This window comes from Pelophylax lessonae (assembly GCF_965119305.1).
Source record: "Pelophylax lessonae genome assembly, chromosome: 5".
NCBI lineage: Eukaryota > Metazoa > Chordata > Amphibia > Anura > Ranidae > Pelophylax > Pelophylax lessonae.
Window position 1 is genome coordinate 380,580,972 of NC_138772.1, and position 23,077 is coordinate 380,604,048.

At 46.0% G+C, this 23,077-nt stretch overlaps 1 protein-coding gene across 1 annotated transcript in view; it reads right to left on the reverse strand.

The window, feature by feature from the left end:
• Positions 1-23,077, reverse strand: part of CEP192 (centrosomal protein 192) — a 506,433-nt gene that overhangs the window by 445,227 nt on the left and 38,129 nt on the right. The window contains exon 5 of the mRNA XM_082258491.1: positions 14,446-14,492. Within this exon, the coding sequence (XP_082114617.1) occupies positions 14,446-14,492 (47 nt within the window). The remainder of the gene's footprint in view (positions 1-14,445; positions 14,493-23,077) is intronic.

A 23,077-nucleotide genomic window follows, 5' to 3' on the forward strand; every position in this document is an offset into this window, starting at 1 on the left:
GGCGTTGAAAAATTATAGGGTTCAGTTCCCATTCTGCCTGTTTGATGTGATGACGACTGAAGAAGTCCGCTTCCCAGTTGTCCTTCCCTTTTATGTACATGGCTGAAAGGGAAATTACTCTATTTTCTGCCCAGCTCAATGTCTCCTGAGCTAATTTTAGCAGAGAGCTTGATCTGGCCCCCCCTTGATTCAGGTAAGCTTCTGCTGTAGCATTGTCTGAATGGACCTGGACTTCTTTCCCTAGAATGTCCTTCTCGAAGGCTTTTAAGGCCTTTTCCACAGCCTTCAGTTCCCTGTAATTGGAGGAGGCCTGACTCAGCTTCGAATCCCAGGTACCCTGGGTCCGGGCTTCTTTTAGGTGAGCTCCCCATCCCTCGGAACTTGCGTCCGTGGTAATCTTTATGGGCAGCTCTTGACCCCACAGTCGCCCCTTCTCTAGGTTTTGGGGGACTGTCCACCATTTCAGTGACAAAATTACTTGTGGGGACAATGTAATTTTTTCGTCTATGGAGTCCTGTCTCCTGTTCCAAGAGGCCAGGTGAAAAAATTGGAGGTCTCTTGAATGTAGTTGGGCCCACTCTACAGCTGGAATACACGCTGTCATTAGCCCTAGGACTTGCATGATCCGTCTCCTGGAACACCAAGGATGAGAACAGATGCCTCTTACCGCTGAGATCACTTTTTCCACCTTTTCCCTTGGGAGGAAAAGTTTTTTGAGTCTGGTATCCATTTTGTATCCTAGATACACTTGGACCTGTGCTGGCTGTATTGAGGATTTCTCCAAATTTAATAGCCATCCTACTGCTTGAAGAACTGACCTCACCTTTTGGGTGTCTGCCATAGCCTGTTCTTCTGATCTTGCAAAGATCAACATATCGTCCAGATACGGGATCAAACTTAGGCCTTGTAGGTGAAGATGGCCTAGTACCTCGGCCAAGATTTTTGTAAAGATCCTTGGACTTGTTGCCAAGCCAAAAGGAAGAGCTCTGAACTGCCAATGTGCAGTGCCTTCTTCCGTCACAATGGCGAATCTGAGAAATGCTTGATGTTCCGGATAAATTGGAACATGTAGGTAAGCATCTCTTAAATCCAATGTTGTCAAAGACATTCTGGTACAGATTTTTTCTGACCGCATAAATGTTCTCCATGGAGAACTTCTTATATATCAGAAATTTGTTTAGTTTCTTGAGGTTTATGACTAGTCGGAATTTTCCTGAGGGCTTTGGCACCACAAATATGTGGGAGTAAAAGCCTTGGAATGCCTGACCCTTGGGTACAGGTGAAATCACCCTCTGCTCCGCTAGTTCCTGAATACCGTCTAACAGTGCCTTCCTCTTTTGTTCTATTTTTGAGGGATAGGTCACTGATATCTGGCACCGGCTGTGAGGCAAACTCCAGTCGGTACCCTTCCCGAATTATCTGGAGAATGTAGGGGCTGGCAGAGATGTTTTCCCATTGGGAGAAAAAATGGGTCAGTCTGCCCCCTACCCTGAAGCTGGCATCAGTTGGTTTCTTTGGACTTGGGTCCAGGTTTAAGGAACAATAAGTTGGTTCCTTTTTTCCCTTTTCAGGACCACCTATCCTGGCCTGTCCCTTGAAAGGCCTTCTTTGGTTTTTGTCCAGGAAGTTCCGAAAGGAATATCTTCCTGTTTTGTCCTTTTTACTGGGAAATTTCTTCCCCTTCTCTGCAGATCTGGACAAGGTATCATCCAGTCCTGAACCGAACAGTAATGAACCTTCAAAAGGGTAATGCGCAGAGTCTTACTTTGGAGGCTATATCACCTTCCCATGATTTGACCCAAAGCGCCCTTCTAGCAGAATTTACTAATGCTGCTGTTTTTGCAGATGCTACTATTGACTCCACAGCCGAGTCTGCTAAGTAGGATACTGCTTTTCCCATCATAGCTAGGGAATCGGGTCTTGTGATCCCGCCATAGTGCGGACATGTTTTGACAGTTCCTTGAGCCAAAAGTCTGCATTCCTGGCCATACAGGTATCAGCTAAGGCTGTAGTTAAATTGTAGGCGTTAGAATCCCAAGCCTTTTTTAACAAGGATTCAATCCTGCGATCCATAGGATCTGTAATATGACCGGCATTTTCAATGGATAAATCTGTTCCTTTTGATAGCTGTGTCAGAGGAGCGTCCAGTTTTGGATTTTTTGTAAAAGCCTCCAATTCCTGTGGCTCAAAAGGATACCTTCTTTTCCAGCTATTTGGCCTGGATAAGGCATGTGTAGGGCATTTCCATTCTTGGTGTATTATGTCTTTTAATGACTGGTGAATGGGAATGGTTCTGTACTGGGCTCTTTCCAAGCCTTTGTACACTTTGTCTTTACTGGAAGACTTTTACTGGGGTAGGGATTCCTTCAGTGTCATGTACCACTTTAAGGAGACCCTCCATATATTCCAGCGAAAAAAGATTTTTGTTACTTTTAAACTTCTCTTTTTCCTCTTCACTGTTACTTTCTGAGTCCTTATCCGAACTGGAAGGACCTCCCATGTAACTAGTGCCTTCCCCTGGATCCTCCTGTTCCCTAACTTGTGTTGAGGGAATGGTTTGAGACTCTGACCAGAGAGATGAGGGTCCTTTTGACCACCCACTGTCCTGGGAGGATAAGCTATCCTTGGATACTTCCTCTGCTGGGGTTTGAGGGATAGCTGCTGTAGTCCTGAATGACTGAATAGTAGCTAACATTTCCTCTTGCATGGACTTAAGAAAATCTTTCATTAGGATTGATGCTTCCTGCCCTGCTAACTTAATACAAGTATGGCATAAGGGCTTTAAGTAAGACAGACAATCTGACCCCACCGTTCCCACATTTTCTAGACATGCTAGTGCTGACTGTGGAAGGGGGTCTGGCAGGGGCTTCCTGTGCCGGTGGCAGACCTGTGTAAAACACAAGACGACAAGAAAAAGAGACACAATAGCATCTCTTGTCTACCACTGCGGCTAACATTAGGTCAGGAAAATGGCAAGGCATGCCTGTCTTTGCAATAGACCGCAGTCGGCCCGCCACCGGTGTAGTCACTTACCCGTTCCTGTCGCCACCTGCGCTGCCGCTTTTTCCTCTGTAGGGAGTGCGGACATCCGTGTCTCTTTTTGGGGCAATTTCAGCCCTCTCGTAGCCGGAGAACCAGCCATGCCACTTGCGCTGAGCTCACATGGACGCGGCGTCTCCTCCACGCTGTGCCTCTTCCGGGTATCACCCGCTCCGCCTTTTCCGTCGGAACTTCCGGTCTCCATAGCGAGGCTTGAGGCGCGCTCACTGGCGGGAAATTCAAAATCCTTACCGCCCAACTGAGCTAATGGAGGAGACTTCCTGCAGAGACAACGGGACTTCAGGGACCTTCACTGTAAGGTAAACCGCACTACCTGGCATGTTGGCGACCTGAAAGCTCCTGTTTCCAGGATGCAGCTAGGGAGAAACCTGCCATTAGGCTGACCGAAGCTGCCTTCCAGGGGTACCTCTCAGACAGTCCTTTGCCTTCAGGTCAGTAAAAAAAAAAAAAAAAAAAAAAAACAAACGTTCCGATGTGAGGTTGGAAACACAACTGAACTGAAGCTCAAGGATGGGTGGGACCCTTTTAACAGCTGCAAATTAGTTGTGTTTCCTGTGAGGCCGTCCTGGAAGGATGAAAGGAGAAATGGGATTTTTGACTTATCGCAAAATCCATTTCTCCATCGTTCATTGACAGATGCAGACCAGTTTTGATTCAGTTAGATGTAAGTGTGGTTTCCCTATTCGGGTTACACATTTGTTGAATCCTTATATATTTTTTGTCTTACGTAATGCATAGCAGACATTTACATTTCATCTGTTCATTTTTTAACAGAATCATCTACATACTCCTGATGAGTGGGCGTAGGGACCCACGAAACGCGTAGAGTTTTATACACCAATTACCCTTTGTTATACAATATCCATGTTGATATGTTGTCACTATGTTGATATTGCTGTAATGCTGCTATTTTTCCATTATGTTTTACGTGTTTTATATGCTTGTAATGACACCTGTGGTTATGTATATATATTCATGCCTACATTTATCATATATCCTCATTTGATAATAAAATTTATAATTTTTATATTTTTTATCTTCCATGACTATTGTATTCAACCTCATATAAAGTCCCATTTAGGGCCACCTCTCTGTTGTTTTTGCACAATTTAGGGATGGAGGTGTTTACAATTGCAAGTGCTAGACCATTCCCCTTTTTCTAGTATTCCCCGGGTGGAAGACACCCACGGCCCGCCTATGGTCTCGCACTGCTGTAGTCTGACCCATACAAACCATAGTATGGATCTAAGTAATCATACATATTTTTATTCATAACCCCATCAATAACTTTTCTATATATTTCCATCTTTGCAATTAGACTTCTAACACAATCTCATTGGTTTATGCACTCCCTCTGGTGGCAGGTTCGCATCTACTCCGGGAGCTGCAATATATTATAGGGAGATCCTTCTCCCTTGCTGACTCCTCCCCCAATGGGAGGAGCCACCTATATATTGGCGTCATGTCCCTGCCTACTACGTGTACCTCTGCATCAGCGGCGTTTGCACGTGGTGGCGGTGTATTTCAATTTCACGGTCATGGTTGCCAGCTGTTGCTGGCTTTTTCCATGTTGACCTACATAAGCTTTTGCTTGTGTCTGTCCCACCGTTTACATGGCGTTAGGGACGAGACATGCATGCAGCCCTTGTGCTCATTCAGGTGAGGAATCACTTCTTTCCACACTCCTTCACTCTTATGTTCTGGTTTCTTCCTTTTCTTTGGTCACTTCATTGGCTAGTGCACACTTTCCTCTATTCACTCTGTCCTTTCTACTGCCTTGAGCTCCCGTCTCAAGAAACACCCTGTATCTTTGTCTCTTCACTCCTCTCTGCCTTTCACTTCTCTTGCCTTTTCTATCTGAAGTTCAGTTCCTTATCCCACGATCTGTCTCAATCTGTTTACAATTTCACTACATCGCTACTTTGTATCCACTTCATCTTACTATCAACACTCCCTGCATGTATCTATTTTACTAATGTTTTTCACACATTCTACAAGCCCACTTACTTCTATGTCACAGTACTTTACCACTCTTTTTGCTTCTTCCTTGCACCAAGATTAGCACTCTTTCTTGGGTTCTAAGTCTCCCTGCGCTTTCTATTTTTTTTTTTTTCTCTTTCTGACCATGTTCTCCTCCCCCCCCCCCTCTATTTTTCGATTCTGACACTGGCTCTGTTGAAATATACTTTTTATACATAATACCCCCTTCCCTTTTTTTGGTATCACCACGTGATACAACTAAGATATATTATTAACATTATTATATATTACTACCATTAATATTTTTTTCCATAGTCTGATATTCCGATATATTCATTTATGTATTCTCAGCCAGTGTCATTTTATCTACAATCGACAAACAATACCGCCCCTTCTTTTACTATACATCTTTCCTCACCTGGCTCCCCACTGTGTTGCGGCATGGTCTTGCCCCTTCAGCTCCCGGACAAGACGTTGACACCCTCTCCTTTGGCAGCGCAGACCAGTTTTGATTCAGTTAGATGTAAGTGTGGTTTCCCTATTCGGGTTACACATTTGTTGAATCCTTATATATTTTTTGTCTTACGTAATGCATAGCAGACATTTACATTTCATCTGTTCATTTTTTAACAGAATCATCTACATACTCCTGATGAGTGGGCGTAGGGACCCACGAAACGCGTAGAGTTTTATACACCAATTACCCTTTGTTATACAATATCCATGTTGATATGTTGTCACTATGTTGATATTGCTGTAATGCTGCTATTTTTCCATTATGTTTTACATGCTTGTAATGACACCTGTGGTTATGTATATATATTCATGCCTACATTTATCATATATCCTCATTTGATAATAAAATTTATAATTTTTATATTTTTTATCTTCCATGACTATTGTATTCAACCTCATATAAAGTCCCATTTAGGGCCACCTCTCTGTTTTTGCATCGTTCATTGACAGATGCAGCTCCATATTCTTAACCATTGGGTTATGCTGCCACCTACAGGAGTAGGACACTACGAAGGAATAAAAACTTTACCACGCTTATGGGGCAGTCCGTGAAGGCATACACCCACCCACTCTGCTATAGGATTCAGTTTGTTTCTGCCTAGTTTAATAATAGGACCTAGTTCCCCGTTGGGACTACGGTCTTCGCTTGTTGTTTTTTTTAATAAACCTTTGTTAAAATTTTCATTTTTTAGCTAGTTATGTTCCTGAGAGAACTGCAATCAACAGTCGGACTGGATTGCGGACTGAATATCCTAGATTCTTAAGGTTTCCCAGTCCGGCCAGAGAGCGTGTGCAGGTTATAGCCCCACGCTAGGCCTCGACACGACAGAGCCCCAATGGAAAGGGGCTGGCCCACGAGTGAAACACCTCGCCAAGACGCACGTGACCTGGTTGAGCTTGAGTCGCAGCGTGCCCCTTGGAAGTCAGCACCCCCACCCCCAGTGAAGAGGTAAGTCTGTCCGGAGTGGCGCCCACTTGATTGTTGTTGGTATGGTGAGTAGTGTCCCCCCATAGCTCTTGCGGTCTCGGGGTGGATGTAGGCTCCTCCTTGGGTTGGTCGGGCCCCCAGGTTCCCTTCCATTTCCCCCAGCCCCCCTAACAGTCACCGCGTACTTTTGGACCCAACCTACCCCCTGTGCCCCCCCCCTCCCAGGGTTGGGTAGGAGCTGGCTTTGCCACTTGCTCCAGTAAGGGGGGGTTGGATACAGTTGTTGCTGACCAGGCTGTCCGGATCCACACGAAGTCTTTGAGCAAGTTCCCGGCCCCCTGGGGGGTTAGCGACTGGGGCACAGATGTCCTTTAGGCTCCCTGCGGTGGTTATAGGCTTGGGGGGGCGATCTTTCTTCATCCGTGGGTCTGTGCCTCCCGTGTCTGGCGGCTTTGCGTCCTACAGGGAGCTGAACGCGGCCAGATTGGGCCAAAAATTGAGGCTGTGGCTTTCGGCCTACTCGCGGCTGAGGGAGCCAGCTCTCTGAGTGACTGACCAAGCTGTCCGGGCGACTGAACAGGCTGTCCGAGCTGCTGATCAAGCTGACAGAGCTGACGGCGGACTCGCGACCAAATTGGGCCCCAAATTTAAGACGCAGCTTTGCGGCCTACTCGCAGCTGGCTGAGCTGGTCACCAGGTTGTTTGAGCTGTTGACCAGGGTGATATAGCAGCGGATGGTTATATGCCCTACCCCCTCCCCGTAGGGGGATGGACATATGGACACCGTGGGGGCATTGGTTGTGTGGGGGTACTCTGCCTGAGCGTCTGCGTCATGGCGGGCCCCCTCCTCCCCTTTATAGGGGGCTATGTCCTTTATGATGGGCGACCCTTTGGTCTAATAGGGGTCCTTTGATTAACTTCAACCGGCGTCTCCTTGAGGGACTGTGGTCGGCGATCTCCCCTGCTTGTTATGTTCTCAGGGTGAGTCTATAGCGACTCTACTGGGTCTGCATCCATACACTTTGGGTGCTCTGCAGAGAGCATGTCTCCTTGCTGGCGTGGAAGTGCAGTCATCGCAGCTCCAACCATTCACAGCGCCGGAGCCGCCGATCCTGGAAGAAACGAAGAGGGAATATGTCAGCTCCCTCAGTGGTGTCCGGGCGACTGTTGGGGCATCGTTATAAGTTAAGTATTTCATAATGGGCTAGTAAGCAATGCATACTAGCCCATTATGCCATTGTCCTGCAGGTGTTTTTTTTTTTTTTTTTTTTTTTAACACAGGGGATACTACCACTTTAAGCTGCATCCATGCTCCTTTTCAGTGGCTAGGATATTGGCTTTCCTCCAAAGAGAGGTTGAGCAGTGGTTGGCCCTGGATACTATTAAAGGCCAGGTGTCAGCTTTTGCGGTGTTTTTTCAACACCCTTTATCTACGCATTCTTTGATTTGCACTTTTATCCAGGGAGTTCGTCATGTGGCTCCTCTGATTCAGTCCCCGTTACCTCCTGGGGATCTCAACTTGGTACTGTCTGTTCTTCAAAAACCTCCCTTTGAAAACTTAGAGAAATTCCTCTGCTTACACGGTAACAGAAGGTAGCCTTTTTGGTGGCTATTACCTCTGCCCGCAGAGTGTCTGAACTGGCGGTGCTGTCCTGCCATTCTTCTCTGGTGATCCACAGAGATCAAGTGGTACGTCGACCTAATCAGTCGTTTTTTCCTAAGGTGGTTTCTGATTTTCATTGAATGAAGACATTGTGCTGCCTTCACTCTGTCTTAAGCCCAAGCATCCCACGGAAATTGCCTTTCATTTTTGCATTGGCTGTGGTTCGGGCGATTAGGGTTTGCATGACGGTTACTGAGTCTTTCAGGAAATCCGACTCTCTTTTGTCCTCACGGAAGGACCTGGGAAGGGATTGGCTGCGTCTGCTGTGACCATATCCAGATGGATCAGGCAGACGGTGGTAGAGGCGTATTCACTTAAGGGTCAGGTTCTACCTTTCCCTGTAAAGGCGCATTCTACTAGGGCGCTGAGTGCCTCATGGGCCTTTCGCCATCATGAGTCAGTAATACAAGTTTACAAGGTGGCAACTTGGTCGTCTGTGCACACGTTCTCTAAATTCTACAAAGTAGATGGGTTGGCATCCTCCGATGCTTCTTTCAGCCGCAAGGTTTTGCAGGCTGCTGTCTAAAAGAGCAATTTTTTTCCTTTTTGAGGGTGTATGTTGTTTCTAGGTGAGCTCAAGTTTTTACTGGTTTAGCTCCATGTTACCTGGTTAGCATTTGGGGGTATTACGTTCTCTGCGTTGTTTTCGTGCAAATGCTGCTTTGGGACTTCCCAATGGTTAAGAAGAATATGGAACTGCGTCTGTCAACGATAGACCACCCTAGACACAGACACTGCTTGCAACAAAACTGAATCCTATAGCAGAATAAGTGGGTGTATGCCTTCAGGGACTGCCCCATAGGCATGGTAACGTTTTTTCCTGCCTATTGTCCTACTCCTGTAAGGGGGCAGCATAGCCCAATGGTTAAGAATATAAAGCTGCGTCTGTCAATGAACTTCAGAGAAAAGGATTTTACGGCAAGTCAAAAATCCAGTTTTTGTGTAGTCACATTATAGCTTGCATCGGATTTATCTCAGCCATATTAATATTGGGTGGGTTTGCGTTCGATTGTTATGATTCCAAGTACCATTGGTGTGATTACCTCCTCCCCCTCCCGATTTCCTAAAAGGTGGTCTATAAGAAGATTTAACAATTGTTTTGCCGATTTGATGAAAATTAATTATTAGGGCATCTCGTCGGCGATCTATACGAAACCCTCCTAATAGGGTAAGGACAGATCGTGACGGTACCCCTGTATGGTTCCCTGGTCTGCTTTGATCACTCGACTTAGGGTTCTCCCCCTGGATACCTTCCCCACTGGATGAGCTGTTCTCTCCCTTAGGTTCCGTAGCCAGTTGAAAATCCAGTACCAGTAAGAAATCCAGTTCTTAGATGTTCGACAGACACGGCTTCTGGTATTTTTAACTATTGGGTTATAGTGCCCCCTACAGGAGAAGGACACTAGGCAGAAAAAAAATTCTGGCTACACCCATGGGCAGTCCCAGGGGGTTTACTTCCTCTCTCTGCAATAGGTACTCAGTTTTGTTACAAGCAGTGTCAGAAGAATTACAACTCCACAAAGGGCTGTGTGGGGGGCGCTGTGTCCGTCAATGAACATCAGAAAAATGGATGTTACGGTAAGTCAAAAATTCAATTTTCTCTTTCGTTCATTGATGGAACACAGCTCCTGATCTTTTTAACCATTGGGATGTCTCAACGCAGTTTTAATCATAAGGGGTGAGAAACCGCAAAAAAAATTCCCAAGGCTAAACATTAGCCAGCCAGGCAACAGGGGCTCAACCAAACAACTGGAGCCCACCTGAAAAAAACAATACACCCTCAAAGAGGATCAGGTCCTCTTACACAGCAGCCTGCAAAACCTTGCGGCCAAAGGAAGCTTCCGCAGATGCCAACACATCCACTTTATAAGACTTTGTAAAAAAAAAAAAAAAAAAAAAAGAGCACCGACGACCAGTTGGTCGCCTTGCAAAACTGCATCACTGACGCCTGATGACAAGGGGCCCAGGAGGCACTAAGCGCCCTAGTAGAGTGCACCTTGACCAGGAAGGAGAAACCCGACCCCTGATGGAATAGGCCTGAACCACCGACTGATTCATCTAGAAACGGTCGCAGAGGAAGCAGAAAACCCTTTACAAGGTCCATCCGTGAGCACAAATAGAGAGTCTGACTTCCTAAAAGACTCCGTAGCTGCCAGGTACACCCTAATTGCCCGGACCACATCCAAGGCATGCAAGACAATTTTGGATGTTTAAGCCTGGGATACAGGGAAGGGAACACAATGTCTTCATTCAAAATCAGAGACAAACTTAGGAAGGAATGACGGACGGGCGAAGCACCACCATATCCCTGTGAATTACCAGATAAGGTGAACGACAGGAGAATGCCGCCAGGTCCGACACCCTGCGTGCAGAGGTGATAGCCACCGAAAAGGCCACCTTCTGGGACAGTGTAAGCAGAGGAAACTCCCAAAGATTCTCAAAGAAAGACTGCTGGAGAAACAAAAGTACCAAATTGAGGTCCCAAGGCAGCAAAGGAGACCACAATGGAGGGACCAAGTGCCCTATCCTTCAGCACCTGGCTTTCAAACAGCCAAGTCGTCAAAACCAGCGACTGTAAAGCAGGCTGGAAGATTGGCCCTTGGGACAGCAGATCCTCCCTGAGGGGAAGCCTCTTAAGAAAAGTCAGCAACTAGTCGCACCAGGTGGTCATACCAGGTCCGGCGAGGCCAGTCCAGGATCACTAAAATGACCAGAATTCCCTTCTGCCTCGATTTTGTAGAAGTTTGGGCAGAAGCTTGAGAGGAGGGAAGGCATAAATCAGGTGATACTGACCCCCACAGGGCCACCAGCGCGTCTGCGGCATCCACCAAACAATCCCGTGACTGAGCCACGGGCCTATGTACCTTTCTGTTGAGCCAAGACACCAACAGATCCACCTCGGGGTACCCCATCAGACACAAATGATGAAATACTTCCAAATGAGACCATAGCCCCTGGTCTAATGCCTGTCGACTGAGGTAATCTGCCTGTCAAAGTTCCACTCCGGGAATGGCGGAAAGGGCTAGAACGAAACCTTCTCCCCACCTGAGAATGCAAGCTATCTCCAGAGCCACCAGGACACTTCTTGTGCCCCCTTGGGGATTGACATGGTCAGAGTGAATGCGCACTTGACAGCCTTGTAGACGATCCATCCAATGTTCCAGGCACAGCCTGATCGCTCATAGCTCAGGACATTAATCGGTAGTCTGATCGGTAGTCTGGATTCTTCAAGGGTCCAGACCCCCTAAAAAGAACTTCTGCAAAAGGTTTTCTCCCCATCCGGACAGACTGGCATCTGTGGTGACCACTGCCCAATACAAGGGTAGGAAGGATTTTGCCCTGCCGGAGCACGAGGCCGCCAAATCAGGGACTCTCTCGTACCCCAGCTCAGCTGGATTTAGTTGTCCAGAGACTGCGGATTCGTGTCTCTTGATTAGAATATCCCATTGTAGGAACCTCGTATGGAACTGCGTAAACTGGACCGACTCAAAGGTTGACACCATCAGGCCCAGCACCCGCATACAAGTCCAGAAGGACGACCATCCGCTGCTCAACAGGAGACAAACTGCAATCTGCAGTGTCTAAAGTTTGTCCGGAGGATGAAATACTCTGGCTGAAGCCGAGTCCAGACTCAGCCCCTTATAGTCTAGGTTCGTAGAAAGGACTAAGGCTGAGTTCCGAAGATTCAGAATCCAGCCGAATTCCTACAGAGTTCGTATGGTGATCTTCAAGTTTTCCATCAGCACATCAGAAGACTCGGCTCGCAGAGGAGATCATATAAATAGACCAGGACCTTGATCCCTGCGCTGGCGTAATAATGCCAGTACCGGGGCCAACACTTTAGTGAAGACCCAGGAAGCGGAGGCGAGACCAAATGTTAACGCTTTAAACTGATAATATTCCTCCCCCACTACAAAGTGGGGGAAGCATTGGTGACCGACACATTTTGGATATGTGAACGTAGGCATCTTTGAGGTCTATGGAGGCAAGAAAAACCCAAATACACCTTGTCCTCCTTCCTGGGGACTGTAAACAGGTTGAGTAAACTTAAAGCAAAAGATCGAGCAACGCCCCAAAGGGGGCCTGTAAGCGGACTGGGGACAGTCGCACGTTGAAGAAAATAACTCTTCCGGAGGGCGAGCACGAAACTCTTTCTTGTAACCGGATCGCATGACTTCATGGACCCCACTTGTCTCGTACCAGGGAAGTCCACGGGTCCGGGAACCAGCAAAGACGACCCCTCACCCCAGATATGGATGAGGGCGCACCTTCATGCTAAAGGATCCTTGTCTGCGGGTCTGGAGAAGCTCGCCCTCGACTTGCCTGACCAAGTTGGCTTGGATCCATCAGACAAGGTACCGAAAGGCTTTGATCCCTTGTTAGTGGATTCTGAGAGACAAAAAAACGTATGGGAGGAAAAAGAGGAGCCGCATCCAAAGATGCAGCACAGATAAACTGCAGCCCCTGGACCAGCTGGTCCACTAGCTCAGCAAAGGCAGGTGGAAGCTGTTCTCCCTCCAGGTCATGGCGTAAAAGCTAGCCCACTCAGAGCCAGTCAGAGTTCGCGACACCAGGGCAATGGTGAACACCGGCCTCAACGCAGAGCCAGCCAGGGTGAACATATTGCGGGCCACAGCCTCCGCCTTTGATGTCAGCCAGGTCCTTAAAGGCTGGAGACTTTAACCCGGAAACATGTTTTCTTTGTTTAACCTGGAAACTGGAGGGTCCACTACCGGGGGAACCGACCACTTTTTGAAAAAGGGACACTTCATAAAAGGTATTGCCTATCAAACCACTTACGGACCCCAAGGAGACGCTTCGGTTGTCCTCACTCTTTCGCCACAATTCTGTCAAATTAGGCAGAGAAAGAGGAACACTTTTTGCCCCTCTGGGTGGTTTGTGAGTGCCAAAAGGTAATGTGCGCCCCTGTCGCAGTTACGGCTGCATGCTCAAAAAAAAAAAAAAAAAAAAAATCAACCTTCCCACAACGCCACTCCTTCAAAGGAAGAAGCCAACCTGGCCGCATGGCCCAGTAGGCCACAAGCCACGGCCTAAATTTTTGTGGCGACCCAGCCAATAGGGCCAGCGGAGGAAAAAGCAGATGCTCAAAGGAAGAGCAGGGGCTAAAGATAACTTTGCTGGGGCCACCCCCCAACAGAGGTGCCTGACTCGGCCACATGGCCTAGTTGGCCACAAGCTGCATCCTAAATTTTTGTGGATGCCCAGCTGCTTAGGTGCAAGCCCCAGCGGAGCCTGCCACACATGGGCAGCAGAGGGGAGACCCACAGTGACCACCGAAATTTAGAGGAGCTGAGGGAGGGGAAGACAGCTACTTACCATACCATGAAAACAGGGTGGATACAGGCTCCAGACAGACCATCTCTCCATTGGACTGAGGGGTTGTCGACCAGGAGGAACATTGCGACTCAGGCCGAAGCCAGGTCGTATCCACCCTCACGAGACGTTTAACTCGCAGGCCAGCCTCCGTCCAGTAGGGCTATGTAGCGGCTGACCTAGTGCGGCGCTGAGGCCTGCGCAAACTCGCTGGCCAGGCTGCGGGGACCCGCTGGATCATGTAAAAAATATATCCAGTTCGTCGTCCAGACCGGCAGGTAATTGCAGACTCTCAATGAATTTAATCTGTTTTGGAATAAGGCTGTACCATAACAAAATGCGGAAAAAGTGAAGCGCTGTGTAGACTTTCCGGATGCACTGTAAATGGTTTGTCTCACTACTCTAAAGCTGAGTATACATGTATCGAAACCTAGCCACTTCAGCTGGAACCGGCCAAGTTTCAATCCATGTATGGCTGTTCCTCTGGACAAGTGGTTTAATCAATCAACGTTTCATAAATGGGCCTGTCAGTATATTTTTGCTCATCCAGTGCATGCAGCCAATAGGCTGCAGGGCTGATCTGTGTATTCTGACGGCAAAGGAGTCCTGATGTCAGAAGACAATTACACAGCAGGATTTCCCCATCCATCCTGAATGTGTGGATTGAGAAATTGGTTACATTGTTCGGTTATAAAAAAAAAAAAAAAGCTTCAACAAATGAAAATAAGGGAAAGACAGTCAAAAAAGAAAATGAACGCAGCCATCACGTTTAAGAATTGGTAAACTGCAATATAATAGCGAATTGCTTTTGGGTTTAATAGAACTTTAAAATACCAGGTTTCTAAGAAAGGACAGCACAGAGAAAGTATATTTAACACTCTTAATCTTTATAATAAACCTCTTGCCAGTGGGGAAAACCTTTACTGCCAGTGACTGGCTTGTTTAAAATGGAGAACAACTTTACCTTATCAAGTTTTGCATCAGAAATCAAGCCCAAGACACTTGAAAAGTCTAAGGAGATAAAAAAAAAAAAAAATTAAAAAAAAATAAATAAATAAATTTACAATCTACTCACATTTCTCACAATGTTTTTAAAGTGTTGCTAAACCCAGATCCTGCATTCACTATATCTGGTCTCCTACAGTACACAGAACCTGGAAATGCAATTATTTTAGTAAATAAACTGATAAAATACCTTTTCTCATCAGCTGTATATAGCAATTAGAGCAATCTTGTGACTTGCATCAGTGAGTGCTGATAGTTTGTAGGAGGAGTTTTAATTTCTCCCATGATTGTCCTATCATACTTCAATACCCTTAATAAAATGTCTGGACATTGCTGATTGGCCTTCTGCGGATCACACGTACCCTCCCAAGAAAAAAAATAAATAAATAAATCATCCCAACTCTTTTTCAGTTACAGGGCATGGAGGAGGGAGGGAGGGACGGACTGAGCTGTCATTTAGGATTTGTATACACGCCCACATGCGTAATGTTAATATAACGTGCCCTGAATAGTTTGGCTTGAATAGTTTAGCTAAAACCAGGGAGTGTCCTATCCAGCAAGAGAGACCAAACTGAGCATGTGCAGCTCAGTTTGGTCTCTCTTGCAGGATAGTGGGTAGTAAGGGTAGGGTGGGTAGTAAGGTATGATGAACTGTTTTGTTAACACCAAGTCTAGCGTTAAACGCAACTGTACCCTACTAACCTTTACAGCCAAGGAAGTTGCCATCTTAATCCCGGTTTGATATGCAGTTGCCCTGGTGCTGCCTGCAATTAGTTATGACACCAACCATACGATGGCATAACAGTTTGGTTGACAGCATAAGCAACTATGATAGTTATTCATGACACGCCATGACTGTTTTAGGAAACTACTAAAATCGATAGATTTATTTCTTCTTAATCTACAGAAAATTTAAAAAACCACATATCAGACATCTAAAAAAGGACAGGATTTGCTTTGCCAGCAAATCCAGCAATAAATTCCTCTCAACCCTGATTTTTGGAAAAATCTGCTTGAGGCTCCTGCCCTTGCCACCTTGTAAGCTGAAAGAAAATTGGTAGTATGCACTGAGATGTTATAAAGGGAAAAAAAACGAGCTACAAAATCTCACAAAGTAACTTGATGGCCTTGAACCCAAATGGACAAGAATAGCATTTGTAAGCATGAAGACCTAGTTTTCTGCCAGAAATACAGACAAGATAAGCAAAGCATTGAATTTCTGAGTATATGCCCAAATATATTCTGAAATTAACACATTGTTGTTTTGGATTTAAAGAGCTGCCACATAAGGATGGCCAAAAAAATTGTTTTTTTGTTCTTACCATAAAACCCATTCCTCCGAGTTCATTGACACAGCTCTCCATTACTCAGAACCACAGGGACATCCCCAGGCAGTGTCAAATATAAGGTGTGGGACAAAAATTCCCAAGGCTAAACAATAGCCAACCAGGTAAACATGGAGCTCACCAAAAAACAACTGGAGCCCAACCTGAACAATACACCCACAAAGGAGGGAATAGACCCTCTAAAACAGCAGCCTGCAAATCTTTGAAGCCAAAAGAAGCACCTGCAGATTCCAACACATACACTTTGAAGAATTTAGTGAACGTGTGCACCGGCGATCAGGTGGCTGCCTTGCAAAACTGCGCAACTGACGCCTGATGACGGAAGGCCCAAGAAGCACTAAGCGCCCAAGTAGAGTGCACCGTTACAGGAAAAGGAGGAACCTGACCCTTGATAGAATAAGCCTGAGTGACCATTTGTCTGATCCATCTGGAAATGGTCGCAGAAGTAGCACACAGCCCTTTCCTTAGCCCGTCCATGATCACAGACAGTGAATCTGACCCCCCCAAAAAGACTCCGTGCCTGCCAAATACACCTGAATCATCTGAACCACATCCAGGGCTTGCAAAGCAAATTCCTTAGGATATTTTGGCCAGGGACACAGGGAGGGCTAAGCAACGTCTTCATTCAAATGGAAATTAGACAACCTTAGGAAAAAACTACAGACATGGGCGAAAAAAAAAAAACAATCTTATTTTTGTGTACCACCAAGTAAGGGGAAGACAAGAAAACGCCGCCAGTTCTGACACCCTGAGAGCAGAGGTGATAGCCACCAAAAAGGCCATCTCCCAAATATTTTCAAAGGGAGGCTACTGGAGAACAGAAAGCACCAAGTTCAGATCCCACAGAGGGAGAGGAAACCACAATGGTGGAGTCAGATGTTGAGCCCCTTGAATAAAAAAGTACGAAGAAATGTGTGGCCAAGGGTCGCTGAAAGACCACCAAGTCTAAAAATTGTCCCTTGATGGCACTTAAGGCAATTTTTGCTCGACACCTCGTTAACGGCAGGAAAAAAATCTGAGCCACCGAGAAAGGACGAGGGTGAACACCAATCGACGCACACCACGAAATGTAGGCTTTCCATGTACGACGGTAGATCTTCCTAAAGCTAGACTTCCTAGCCTTCAGCAGTGTTGGAATCACTGACCCAGGCAAACCTCTATTCTTCAGCACCTGGCTTTCAACAGCCAGGTCGTCAAAGCCAGCGGCTGTAAAGCAGGATGGAAGATGGGCCCTTTGGACAGGAGATCCTCCCTGAGAGGCAGTCTCCAAGGGACATCGATCAGTCACACCAGGTCGGCGTACAAAGTCTGGCAGGGCCAGTCCAGGGCACTAGAATCCCTTCGGCCTCAATCCTGCACAAAAGCCATGGCAGAAGCTTAAGAGAAAAAGGCACAGATCAGATGATATTGGCCCCACAGGGCCACCAGAGCATCTGTTGCATCCACCAGAGGATCCTGTGACCCTGCCATAAACCTCGGTACCTTTCTGTTGAGCCAGGACGTTAACAGATCCACCTGGGAGGTGCCCCAACGGAGACATGAAACCCGTCCAGGTTAAGGGACTGCTCCCCTTGGTCCAACTCCTGCCGACTGAGATAGTTCGCCTGCCAGTTTTTCACTCAAACGAATGTGTACGGCAGAGAGCCGAAACAAAGCATTCTGCCCACCGGGAGGATACCGGCTACTTCCAGGGCTGCCAACACACTTTGTTCCACCCTGGTTATTGACATAGGCCACCGCTGTGTACTGTCCAACTGGATCCGTACCGGGATCCCCCGGAGTCGATCCATCCAGAGATACAGGCACAGCTGGATCGCCCAAAGTTCCAGGGTATTGATCGGTAGTCTGGACTCTTCCAGCATCCAACAACCCTGAGTGGAGCTCAGGCCCAAGACACCTCCCCACCCAAATAGACTGGCATCCGTGGTGACCCCTGTCCAATACAAGAGGGCCGGAGAGGGCAGCCACCAGACCAGGGAACCCCTGGTTTCCCAGCTCAGCCAAATCTTATTGTCCAGAGACCTCGGACACTTGTCCCAATTCATCAGGATCTCACTTTGAAGGATCCTCGTATGGAACTGTGCAAACTAAATCACCTTGAAGGTAGATAACATCAGACCCAGCACCTACATTCAAGTCCAAAGGGAGGAGTACCTGCTGGACAGCAGTAGATGAAAGCCAACTGAAATCTTTCAGGGACTGTATAGTCATCTCCCCATCGTCCACCAGGGCAGCAGAGGACTTTGCTCGCAATAAGTGGTCGCCCAGGTAGCCCCGTACCGCAATCACCCCCAACGTAGCAACGGCAGAACCGAGGCCAACACTTTTGATGAGACCCGAGGAGCGGAGACGAGACCAAAAAGGGCAACGCCACAAACTGATAGTGCTCCTCTCTCACAGCAAGAAAAAAAGAGAAAGTGCTGGTGTCGGGCGCCTATTGGAATGTGCAGGTAAGCATCCTTGATGTCGATCGAAGCAAGAAAGTCCCTCTGATGTAGGGATGCCACCACCGTTCAAATGGACTCCATTCTGAACTTCTGTACCCACACAAAGCAGTTCAAGGCCTCGAGGGCTTGAATGGGACGTATCTTGTCCTCCCTTCTTTGGGACCGTGAACAAGTTGGGGGAAAAAAAAAAAAAAAAAACACCTTGAAACAGTTCCGATACCAGAACTGGGACAATCACACCCTGAAGCAACAGGTCCTGCACCGCACCAAAGAGAACTTGCAATCGCTCCAGGGACAGACTCACATTGGGAGAGAAGATACCTTTCCGGGGGGCAAGAATGAAACTAACTTGTAACCTGACACTATCACTTCATGGACCCATTTGCCGTTTGCCAAGGAGGTCCACAGGCCCCACTCCAGGCATGGTTGAGGGCGCACCTTCATGCCATCACCTTGAAAGGGAAAATCAGTCAGAGCTTTTTTAAAAACTGATAGCTTAGAAATTAGGGGAGCCACGTCTTAAGAGACATCGAAGACTAACTGCAGCCCCTGGAGCAGCAGGTCCATCAACCGCCTACGCGCCGAGCCAACAGTGAACATATTGTGGGCCACAGACTCAGACTTCCTGTCAGCCGGATCTTTAAAAGCTGGACATTCCTCTACCAGAATCATGGTTGCCTTGTTCAACCTGGAGACAGGGGGGTCCACCATTGGTGGGACAGTCCACTACTTGAGAAGGGACTCTTTAAAAAGGGATACCTCACAGCAAAGCATTTAGAAACAAAGGGGCGTTTTGGATGCACCCAATCTTTAGAGACAAACTAGTCAAAATAGGAGGGATAAGGAAACACGTTTGCCGTGCGAGATGGCTTGTGGGTACCAAAGTAGACTGGCACCTCTGCCGCAGCCTCAACTGTATCCTCCATTTTTAAAGTTTCTCGCACAGATGTAATTAGTGCGTCAACTAGCGCCTTCTCGGGCACAGCTACAGGTGTGGAGGAATCATCCTCACCATCTGATAAATCAGGGAGCGTGGTTACAAACCCCACAGGGCGAGCCACATTCACAGCGGCCGAGTCAGATTCAGGATCTGACGGGGCAGGAAAAGCTTTATGGTAGCCCGCCGCCCAAAGGCCACCTAAACAGTCAGTGCATCAATTGGTGGTTGGGACTCCAAGGGACCTGCAGCCTCCGAGAGGGGGGGTCAGGTGGGGAAACTTGCTCCTGAGACTATTAGCAAAACAAAAAAAAGGGGGGACCCACCACAAAGTGTCTAGCACCGCTAAGGGACACACCCACCACGCCGTTAGCACCACCGGGTCATCAGCAAGCAGAGCACGCCACAACCTGCAGCAGCCAGAGGGAGGGACCCCACAAGACTCACCACCCCACCAGAGATAGCTCCCTGAACTTCCTGAGAACTAGATACTTTAGCTGGAAGGGGGGGGGGGGAGCATAGCACAAAGGGAAGTCCCATGGAGGATTAAGGGCGTCCAGACCCCAAGCCTGATATTCCCTGTGAAGGGAAAATATTGGAGCTTTGGTATTTTGCTGGCTCTCAAACAAATTGGCCTGAGGATGGCCCCAGTCCTCTATAATCATGAGGAAGACTTCCTGGTTCAAGCTCCATTCTGCTTAGATCTGCTAGGAGATTCTGGGAACCCTTCAGGTGAACTGCTGTTAGAGAAGCCACATTTTGTTCTGCCCAGGAAAGTAACTGCATTGTCAGATCCAAGAGGCTCCTGCTCCTTGTTCCCCCCGCTTCGATACATAGGCTATGGCCATCATATTGTCCGACAGGACCGGAACATGTTGACCTCGGACAACTTGATGAAAAGACAGAAGGCCCAGAAAGATGGCTTTAAATTCTCGCCAGTTTGACAACTTCATGGCAACCAAGGATGAGATACTAAACAAAAAAGAAAGTAGATATCTACTGCCGGATGCACCTAGGGTTCCGGTGATTTGCCAACTGCCTAAAATCCATAAGGACAAAAGAAAACCACCTGGAAGACCCATCATAAGTGGGGTGGACTTTGTTTTCCAGGTTGGGAGAATACTTGGATTGTTTTTTTCAACCCCTAGCGCAACAGGGACGTTCTTTCTTGAAAGACAGTAAGCATCTGATGGAAATTCTAAGTGAAACAGATATTAGAGGATGATATACTGGTCAGCATAGACGTAAATTCCCTCTATAAAAACATCCAACAGCATCATGCGTTACAGGCTGCAGAATGGGTTTTGAACTCCACTAAAATAAAAAGCAAACAAAGAATTCCTTCTACAAGCCTTGGATTTGGCCACGAGCCACAATTACTTCTGGCACAAGAAAAGATCTTTCAGACAAAAGAAAGGTGTGGCCATGGGAGCCAAGCATGCTCCATCCATAGCCAACATCTTTATGAGTAAATGGGAGGAGAAAGCTATTTTTTCCAACAAGCCCCCCCCCCCCCCAACTCAGGATTTACCAGAGATCCATAGAGGATATCCTCATCGTATGGAGAGGCACATGCGACTCCCTTAAAGATTTTTTAACCTTTATTGAGAACAACCAGTACGGCATCTCATTCTCAGAAACCATAGAACATACATCTATAAATTTCCTAGATTTGGAGATTTTTAAATATGAAGGAAAGCTTTTTACTCTAACCCATTTCAAGGATGTGGACAGGAATGGTTACATTCCAATAGGAAGCTGCCATCATCCCAAGTGGTTAAGCTCGGTTCCAAAAAGTCAAATGCTAAGAGTAAGGAGGAACTGCAACTTGGATGAAGACTAACCAACAAGCAAATTTGCTGATTAATAGGTTTAAAGAAAAAGGTTATAAGCCGAGGGAACTTTTGAAGACGAAAGAAATAGGAAAAACAGATAAACAGATAGGAAAAATCTTATCAAAAATAAAAATACCAACAACAATGTGAGCGAATATGGCCTAGCTTTTAAGACGCATTTCTCGAGGCAATACAAACAAATTGAGGGCATTATAAAAAAACATTGGTCTCTGCTTTTAAAGGATGGAGTTTTAAACCAGAAACCAAAATTTATTTACACCAAACCAAAAACTTTAAGACTCAAGTTAGCGCACAATGTTCTCGATCCCCCCGTTAAGACATGTACTTATTTTTTTAGATCAAGTAGGTTTTTTTTTTAGTTGTGGAAAATGTATGATATGTAGGACTTCCAAAAATAGGATAAGGAAAACTACGGAATTCAGGTCCCATGCCCATGGGGGTATTTATAATATCAACAAATTTATCACATATGGGTCCACACATGTCACATACCTACTGTCATGTCCTTGTGGACTTCAATATGTAGGTAGGACCACCAGGGAACTAAAGATTAGATTGAGAGAACATGCAACTAACATAAAAAAGGGTACCGTTATCACAGTTTGTCCAACCATTTCAGATTGGACCACAACTGTGATCCGAGTGTTTTGACCTTTTGTGGGAACGACAGATTAGAGGCACATTGGAGAGGAGGGAATCTGAAAAAATAGATTTCACAACATGAGACCCAGTGGATTCACCATTTGAAGACTCTCCATCCTCTAAATATAGATTTGGATCTTAATTGTTTTCTTTCCAATTGGTAATTAGAATTATTTAGGTTTTTTCTTTTTTAAATATACAAATTCTCTTACGATTATACTTTATGGAAATATTTCCATTTTCGTCTTTGTGTTCATATATATTTTCATTTTTATATTTATTTCTATTTTTATTCTTCTTATTTATAGTCATTCATTTTTTAGTTTTATTATTTTTTTTATTTATATTTTTTATTTATTTTTCTTCATTTTTATTTTTATTTGTATATAAATTTTTTTCTTTATCATTTATTCATTTCTTTATTTTTTATTTATTTCTTCGTTTTTTCCCCACACGTATACATTATGATTATCCCTTTAGGTCTCATTATTACACATTTTTAACATCAACACCCGACTCTCTTAATGTTCAATATTTGTGTATTTACACCCATGACCATGCCTTACGTCATCATTAATACATCATTGTCATATGGACATGGCTTCTATATTATTATATTATAACCATATGGCATCAAGGCCTCAGACGTATTTGACATATATTTGAATCCATTTTTAGTCCTCTTAGCGGTTACATTTTATGTCAAGAGTTGTTTTTAAATTGGTTTTGCGAATAAAAGTGATATATTTTATGTAATAGTCCGATCTAAGAAACCACATTAAAATGTAAACAGGAAGTGAGGTATAATATGTGTATGACGCTCGTCATCACAAAAGCAAGTCATTTGATTGGAGCTCCGGTTGCCATGACCGCTTAGAAGCAGTATAAAAGTGGTGACCGAAGGCGGAAGTGATGTCTTTGATAACGCCCCATGTAGGAGGGTGAAACGCGTCGACACTTCCGGTGAACGGTCAACGTATTACGTCACTTCCTGGTCTCCGTGGAACGCAAGCCGGCTACGTTCCGGCAGCAGAGCTGTATCTGCATTTTACTATTTATCTCTTCTTCTGATTAACTTATGGCTCTGTGTGAGTAGTTTTACTTTATTTCTAATAAATGTTCAATACGGGCTTCGCTATTTCTGGCTCAATTTATTTTCCCTGAGTGACACCGTGAGTGAAATCTGGGGGCTCTGGAGAGGAGATTTGTGCCTGCCAGGATTGGAGGATTAATATCACAAAGGCTCACTTTCTTTTGAGCACCGTCACTGTGTGGAACACCATTGCACTTTGGAAATAGGCACCTTAAAGATATTCAGCACCTTATAGCAACACGTCTAGCAAAAAAACATTTTATGGGGATG